The following is an 8,549-nucleotide window of genomic DNA, read 5'->3' on the forward strand; positions in this document are numbered from 1 at the left end:
CATATTAAGCACCAATTTTCTCAGATGCAAGGAGAAGAGGAGCAAAACGACACAGAGAGGTGGGACATTTGTCATACCTGTAGATGATGTTCGCAGGTGCATGGGGCAGCCTTACATGGGTGCTTGCTTCACCGGTGCATGCATCGCCATAGTAGCCAAGCAAGTAGGCATCATCAACATCTCCTCACCACTTTCCTGGCAACAGAGAAAGAGTCAAAACAAAATATATTAGACCATAATATGACAACAGAGCACAAATCAGTAACTGTAAATCACAAAGTATATCCACAACACCATAAAATAGTCCCAGAAATAGGAGGAGGATGTCTTATCAACAAACTGAACTTAGAAATGAAACTTTGTAATGCTCAAGTTTCAGCTAATAGGGATTACAGAATTTTTTATGGGACAAATTCTTCTAGTTGCACTTATCACAGGTAGAAGAGTTTATAGTGAAGAAACATTTGCAATCAGAGACACAGCCTAGAACATATCAATTTTGAGGTGCAGTTTGTATACAATCGGACATCTCAGGTTGTATACTACTCATGATAATTCCACTAATCTAGGGAGTCAAGGGATGCAACTTTTCAATAGCATTTGAGGGGCAGAAGCTAATTCACAATGGCAATAGAACTAACATTTAGAGCATCATTATCAATTTCAAAAGAGCAAGCATGATATTGCATCCAAATGAGTAGGTAGCTCTCCAAATGAGTTATGATGCATCAATGAGTTCCAAAAAGACCCTACGGCTCATTTGTTCAAACTATTCCTGATCTCATGGACGCCAACACATGCACTGCTCATGCATGAATGCATTGTAAATTTGTAATTGTAGCATAATCTGGAGAGAAGTGCAGGGTAAGAGTGGTGCTCTGTTGCTATGTAAAAGAAAGCAGAGGATGCTACTAAAGCAACAACACAAATGGGCAAAAACAACAGCGGCTGGGCTAGAGAAGCCGCCCGAGCTGACCAAGTATAGGTAAACTTGGCTCGGACCAAACTCTGCTCAAAGATGAGAGACAAACATTCATCAATGAAGCCAAAAGATGCAAAACAAACATCATTCAGCACCACAATCGAAAAATGTCGCATGAATGAATGTACTTGAGATTATCCTAAATTATTACTGGAGATTAATAAAATATACTTGCCATGCTTCATCGACCTAAACTAAACAAACCTGACTTATAAACTTGTGCATCCTACCATTTTAGTTATAGGGAACTTCACTGCCTAGCTGTAGATCAGTGGCTGCTGGAGGAAAGAAGACTCTGGACGCGTTTGGCACATGCGACACATAACAATATAATACCATCAAGTTAAATGAATAAGCATCAGGATTTCTTAATCAAATTTGTTCATATCAAGTTCATGAAACTCAAGAACGGCTAACTCTAGTGATGTTGCCACTCAATTAGCAGTACAGTTTCATATAAAACTCAAGAAGGTCTCGGCTTTTACTGATTACTATATTATCTCAGTCAGCGTCAGCTCAAACATGTCTCAGTTTTTTAGAGAAAATAGGCACATAGCAGCTAGGCAGTAATCATGCTATTTACAGACGTTACTAACATGATAAAAGTGCTTGTGTCAATGGAAGATAAGAAAATGAAGGCCTAAAGTTATCAAAATAATCTACCAACACTGTCTGACAATCAGCACAAGTGAATCTTGGAATCAAGACACTTATTTGGAATCTAACAGCAATGCTGTTTATCTTGGAATACTAAGCCTAACTTCTACAAAGTGCAAGGCTCCAGAGCGCGGTGGCGGGTCTGGTTCGCATCGGATCTCGTGGCGGCGAGGCAGATCTCGCTGCACGACGGCGTGCTCTGGCTTCGCCGTGAGGCGCTACGCATCGTCCTCCTTGACGATCGTGGGGCGACGGTGGATGCGCGGTTCCTTCGGGAGGGTGAGTCCTTCGACATCGGTGATATCATCGCGTTTCCTTGCCATTTTGCTCGTGTGCGTGACAGGATTCCGGCGCAAATCGCGGCGGTTGCCGGTGCGAGCTCGTCGGCGGAGGCGCCCACAAGTCAAAAGGGTGCGGGCGTTCGTGGTGGGGGCCATCCCATCCGTCTGACAGGAGGGCCGGGGATTTTGGGGCGTAGCCCGGGCCACCATGGCCCCGATGTTCGACACGTGGGGCGGGGGGGATCAGACCGCCATGGATCTCTTGACCCTACGGTTTCCCTGTGCTCCACACATATTAAACAGAGCCCCGCCTCCTCCTCCCAAATTCCGGATCTCGACGAGAGCCTCTCCCACTTCTGGGGCGCGCCGTCGCCCCCTCGATCTAGGGTTCCTCGTTCTTTCTCTTGGTGGGAGGGCAAAATCCGGGGCGATCCTCGTTCCTTTGCTCAAGTTGTTAGTTCTACACCATTTTCTCCCGCCCCTACTCCGATCTATGAGGAGAACACCATGAGAGATGAGGGCTTCGGCGCGGGGAGACATGGTCGGGGGGCTGGTCGTTTCGATCGGGGCCGGGGTCGCGGCCGCGGCTTTGATCACAATGTCTGGAAGCGCAAGATGGATTCGGGAGGATCCTCGACTCAGAAGGCTTCTGGATCTGGTGATGCTGGATCCAGGAAGTGGGATGAGGCTGCTGGCGACAAGCACGCTGCTCCACCTCGGCAGGGGAGGTGGGGAGATGATGATGGAGACACAAGTGAGCCGCGCGCGGTGGAGAAGATCCCTGCATCACCTCGGGCGCGCGGGCCTCCTGAGCATACTGGTAACATCGCTCCCTTCCCACACCCATGTCAGATCTGTAATCTGACTGGGCATCCCACTGCTAGATGCCTGCAAGCGATTTGCGAGCGGTGCAAGAAGAAAGGACACCTATCTGTTATTTGCACTGAGTTCTTACCTTGGGAATTTTCTCCTACTATGTGTGCTTTTCAAAGCAAGGGGCAAGGTTTCTTCTACATCCCTAATTTTAGTATCGATAGGCAACCTAGAGAGAGGATTTACAATATTGTAGTCACCATCATCGAGGGGTCTGCACTGACCAAGGATATAGAGCATGAGCTTAGTGTGTATGTGGGACAGGGATGGCGTTGCTCTGCAAAAATTTTCGCTCCTCAGATGTTTGTGATGCGTATGCCTAATCCTAGAGAAGTTGATCGTGCTCTGTTTGTGGAACATATTAAGTTGAAGCAATGTGGTGTTTCGATCAAGTTTTCCCCTTGGTCCGAAGATATTGATTCAGAAGGGCTCCTGGAAGTTGCTTGGGTGAGAATTGGGAAGATCCCCCCTAACAAACGCTGTGATAAAACTGTGGCTTATGTGGGCGGGCTTGTGGGCATAACCCTTGAAGTGGATATGTCCACTATGAATCGTCCATCTTCAGTTAGGGCAAAAATTGGGTGCAGATCTATGAAGCAGCTCCCGGCCACAGCTGAAGGGGTCTTGGGGGGCCGTTTCTATAAATTCACATTTGAAGTTGAGGAGATTCTGGTGATAAATCATGTTCGTGAGGAGACTGTTCGTGTGGATGCTAGAGAGGCTCCCACCAAAACTGACCAGACTCCTAAACGTAAACGAGATGATCAGGGATTGGAGGGAGATCAATCTAGCCCTAAAAATGGGGAGAAAAGAGAGTCATCTGCTCGTGGGGGCAAGACCTGTCGTCTGTCACCACAAGAGCAAGAAACGTCCATGTCTTCTGATAGTGATATTGATTCTTCTCTCCTAATTGAGACTATGGCTAAAGAGCATGAACTTCCGGTGAAAAAGACAGATCAGGAGGCCTCCAATTGGATGGTAACTCTAAACCATGTTGGGAACTGCGATCTGGTGGAAAACTCTGTTAACCAGGAAGTGAAGGTAAATGCACCATCTATAGCTCGTCGATCTTTATCATACGCCGATGTGGTTTCTAATTCTGCTCAGATTGTGGAAGTGGAAGGTGACGTTGACTCAGGCCTGAAGGACAATAGTGACTACATGGTACAACTCCCACCTTCTGAATGCAGTGATGAGCCTATCCTCACCCCTCCCCTTGCTCCTGAAGCGGTTATTAAATTCAGCAAGCGCAATGTGCAGAGGATGCAGGAGAATATTGAGACAAAAGCCATTCGTCTTGCTCAGAAACAAGACCGGGGAGGTAATAATCACATTTCTTGCAGTAATTCTTTTGATACTCTTTCCAACACTGAATTACTTAGTAGAGTTGCTTGCATGGGTGTGGATATACCTGATGATGATTTCTCTTGCATTAATGTTCTTAGAGAGCTGGAGAGGGTAAGAGAGAACCTGGATGAGAATAATAGGATGGATGAGAATAAGGAAAATAATGCTGATAATGGGGATGACATTCTAGTTACTAATGGGTTGGGGAAAACTGTCCCTATTAATCTTACCTGGCTTGACCAGGAAGATATATTACATGAGCAAGTCTCATCTGGTAAGAAAACTAGAAGACTTAGGAAAAAATCTATTGTTAAGCTGCCTAGACCTGTAACTAGGAGCCAGAAAAATCATAACTCTAATGAAGAACTTGTCTGTAGCCCTGCAAAGCCTCCTGGCAGGGCTACTCGATCTCAATTCCACAAAAAGCGTTCCAAATGAGAGGTCTCATTTGGAATTGTAGAGGGGCGGGCAAGAAAGGAATGGCCACCTGCCTCTCAGACTTGATTAGTGACCATTCCCTGGATTTCATTGGGTTGCAGGAAACTATGAAGAAAAAAATTACTCCTAAATGCATTAGGAGGATTGATCCCTTTGGTCTGTTCCATTGGGAATGGATTCCATCTATGGGGAAATCTGGGGGCATCCTGGGCGGTGTGAGACATGATACTTTTGATATTGTCTCCTGTAGCAAAGGCAAATATATTCTGCAAATGGTTATACGTGACAAGAAGAGGAAAGTTGCCTGGGGCATGTTGGTAGTTTACGGGTCTGCTCATGAGGAGTACAAAGAGGAGTTCCTAGTTGAGCTTGCTTCCATGTGTAGTAATATGAAGGTCCCCTACATTGTAGGCGGTGACTTTAATATCCTGCGCAGCTGTGATGAGAAGAATAAGAAAATGAGTAATAGTAGATCCACTGATCTCTTTAACTCTATTATCAATGCCCTGGCCCTTAGAGAGATTCACACTAGCGGGGGGAGGTATACCTGGACTAACAACCAAGCCCATCCCACTCTAAAAAAACTTGACCGGATTTTGATGTCTGAGGACTGGGAAAATCTATTTCCTTTAGTATCTGTTAGAAAACTGGTCCGGGAACTTTCAGATCACAGCCCCCTGCTGCTGTCCAGTGGGGAGGGAGGGCGTGAAGCTCCTAAACCTCGTGAGTTTCGTTTCAATTTTGCCTGGGTCAAAAATGAAAAGTTCCTGCCCACTGTTGCTAAGATTTGGGCAAGAAAAGTTTTCTCATCTGATCCTATTGACATCTTAAACATTAAACTGAAAAGATTCAAGACTTACTTCAAAGGTTGGGGTTCGGATAAATATGGCCATGATAAAAAAAGGAAGGAAGAACTTAGGATGGAACTGGCCATGCTAGAAGAAAATGGCCCCCTGTCCCCGGAGATGTATGGCATTAAGGTGGATGTCGGCATTGAGCTACATGAGCTGCTGGTGAATGAGGAGATCTTTTGGCTTCAACAATCTCATGAGCGTTGGCTTTTAAAAGGGGACCTGAACACTGACTATTATCATAAAATCGCCAACGGGCGGAAAAGAAAAAACACAATTCACTCCCTGAAGGCTGGGGGAATTGAAATTGAAGGTACGGATAAGCTAATTGCTCACGCTACAGATTTTTACAAAAATCTATTTGGGCCTGAGCCGGGTAATTTGTTCCACCTTAGACCTGACACTTGGGCTGATGAGGAAAAACTTAGTGCTGACGATAATGCAGATTTATGTCGTGAGTTCACTGAGACAGAAGTTAAGGAAGCTTTGTTTTCCATGGCACATAATAGAGCTCCTGGTCCGGATAACATCCCTGTAGAATTTTATCAGGTGTGTTGGGACATAGTTAAAGAAGATATCATGAGGCTGTTTGAGCATTTCCATAAAGGGACACTTGATGTCCAACGCCTCAACTATGGAGTGATAACCCTTTTACCCAAAACCGCTGATGCTGATAAAATTCAGCAATTTAGGCCTATATGTCTCCTGAGATGCCCGTATAAGTTGATTACCAAAGTGCTGGATCGTCGTGTTGAGAGGTATGCTGACAAGTTAATTAGCTCAACCCAAAATGCTTTTATTAAAGGGAGGAGCATTATGGATGGCGTGCTCTCCCTACATGAGATTTTAAACTATACTCATGTGTAAAAAAGGGTGGGGGTCGTCCTGAAGCTTGATTTTGAAAAAGCCTATGATAAGGTAAACTGGGATTTTCTCCTAGAATGTCACAAACTGCGAGGTTTCAATGAAACCTGGTGTGGGTGGATTAAACAAATCTTGCTTAATGGGACAGTGAGTATAAAGCTAAATAATTAGGTTGGCCCATATTTCCAGAGTGCCAAAGGGGTTCGACAAGGGGATCCCCACTCCCCTTTCCTATTTAATTTGGCTGCTGACTGCCTTGCCAAAATGATCACTAATGCTCAAAAAAATAAAATGCTGATGGGTCTGGCGCCTGATCTCATTACAAATGGAGTTGCGGTGCTCCAATACGCGGATGATACTATTATCTGTTTGGATCATGATGTGGATAAGGCAGTGAACCTGAAGTTACTGCTTTACACTTTTGAGCTTATGTTTGGGCTTAAAGTCAATTACCAAAAGAGCGAGATCTTTACCGTGGGTGGAGATGACAACACTGTTAAATACTACGCTGAGTTGTTTAACTGTGATGTGGGCAGTTTTCCTTTTAAATACCTTGGTATGCCTGTTAGCTACACTGCCCTTAGAGACTCAGACTGGGATTTCATTGTGGCTAAATACCTCAAGAGGTTTGAGGCTTGGATCGGCAATGCTGCCTCCATGGGGGGTAGACTTACCCTATTGGATTCGGTTGTGACACAAATTTCACTGTATCATACGTCTATGTGGTTAATGAGCAAGACTTTCGTTGAAAAACTTGACAAGCACAGAAGAAAATTCTTTTGGCAAGGGTGTAACAAGAAGAAACGATATCACCTTGTCAGGTGGGGCAGAATCTGTAGGTCAAGAGAGAAAGGAGGCCTGGGGGTTAAAGATCTTCGGAAACAAAACATTAGTTTGATGGTCAAGTGGTGGTGGAAACTAGAGACCAAAAATGGGCTTTGGCAAGACATTGTGCGTGCGCGATATTTGAAAAACAAAATTGTGGCTACGGTTGAACCCAGATTCACTGATTCGCCGTGCTGGAAAGCTCTCCTTAAAATCAAAAAAAATTATATGGCTGGCAGGGGAATTAATATGGGATCTGGGAACCTCACTAGGGTATGGAAAGACCCCATCAATGGATCAAGCCCTTTCCAGGAGAGATATCCTTTGCTTTTAGATATCTGCACTAACCAAGATTGCACTGTTGCTGAGTTCAAAAATGTGGAAATCAACACTTTCTTCAGGAGAAGGCTCACTCCGGACCTCCAGAAACAATGGGAGGAAATGAGAAACAACATTAACAAACTACAACTTAGTCCTGAGGGGGATCGGGTGTATTGGGGGCTCAATGGAAATGGTAGATTCTCTACCAAATCAATGTATAAATGGTTGGAAAACGCTCTTAGTGGCTGTCACTACAGATGGATTTGGAAGGCCAAGATTCCTCTAAAAATCAAAATCTTTATGTGGCAGTTGTCCCAGGATGCTGTTCTTACCAGGCAAGTTATGAAAAAAAGGGGATGGCTTGGGAACCCCAGGTGCTCGTTTTGCAATGAAGTTGAGTCCTCCAACCATCTATTTTTTACCTGCCCGGTTGCTAGAGTAATTTGGAGATGTGTTGGAATGGTTCTGGGAACTGACCTGTGCCCGAACAATTACTGGCAATATTTCTCTTGGTGCAACACTTTCCTCCCTGCTGGAGGAAGGTACTATACTGTGGGTCTCGCTGCGGTTTGTTGGGCGATCTGGCTTGCTCGAAACCGAGCTACATTTGAGAAAAAACAGATTAAAACTCCTTTCGAGATTATTTTCTCCATGGTTTCCTTTTTGTTGTACTGGGCAGGTTTGCAAAAGGAAGAGGGTCTCAAGGAGCTGCGGAGCGGGGCGGAGATGGTCAGGGCGAGTACAACGCGGCTGATGAAGATGTGTGAAGCGGTGAGGAGGCCAATCGAGGGAGAATGATCACAAGCATGGCGCTTCGAGATCTTGCTTTTGTCTAGGCCAAAGCTCTAGCTTTTCGTACTTTTGCCTTCTGTGCGTTGGTGCCTGGTTGTAATAGACTTCTTAGTGTTTGGATGAACTATGGTGCTGTCAGGTTTTCGCCCCAAGGCGTTCGTTACGATGACGAGCGAACGCAGTGGGTTTCTTGGCAGTGCTCGAACTCGCTGTACCTCTTTCCTTTCCTCCTGCTGTTCTCGGTACTTTGTATTTCCGTTCATTTGCAATGGAAAGGGGTCATGCCCGGTTCGAAAAAAATATTGCTGGACATAAGCA

The 8,549-nt window shown here is 45.2% G+C and overlaps 1 protein-coding gene across 1 annotated transcript; it reads left to right on the forward strand.

Annotated features, from left to right (window-relative positions):
- The first annotated feature begins 3,330 nt into the window (after positions 1 to 3,330).
- On the forward strand, positions 3,331 to 8,237 carry LOC147958896 (uncharacterized). Its single transcript, XM_087532353.1, has 3 exons — positions 3,331 to 3,834; positions 3,901 to 4,114; positions 8,119 to 8,237. Exons 1-3 carry the CDS (start codon positions 3,331 to 3,333, stop codon positions 8,235 to 8,237), a joined length of 837 nt encoding a protein of 278 aa, XP_087388479.1.
- Positions 8,238 to 8,549: the final 312 nt, after the last annotated feature.

Source organism: Triticum urartu, chromosome 7A, assembly GCF_056163025.1.
Source record: "Triticum urartu cultivar PI428250 chromosome 7A, HENAU_Tu73, whole genome shotgun sequence".
NCBI lineage: Eukaryota > Viridiplantae > Streptophyta > Magnoliopsida > Poales > Poaceae > Triticum > Triticum urartu.

What these genes read in the sequence shown, in the direction of transcription:
- LOC147958896 (XM_087532353.1), top strand. Translation starts at nt 3,331, where the DNA reads ATGTCCACTATGAATCGTCCATCTTCAGTTAGGGCAAAAATTGGGTGC. An exon ending in CTGTTAACCAGGAAGTGAAG is followed by an intron (nt 3,835 to 3,900) that starts GTAAATGCACCA and finishes AATTCTGCTCAG; the next exon opens with ATTGTGGAAGTGGAAGGTGA. An exon ending in TCAGAAACAAGACCGGGGAG is followed by an intron (nt 4,115 to 8,118) that starts GTAATAATCACA and finishes TGTACTGGGCAG; the next exon opens with GTTTGCAAAAGGAAGAGGGT.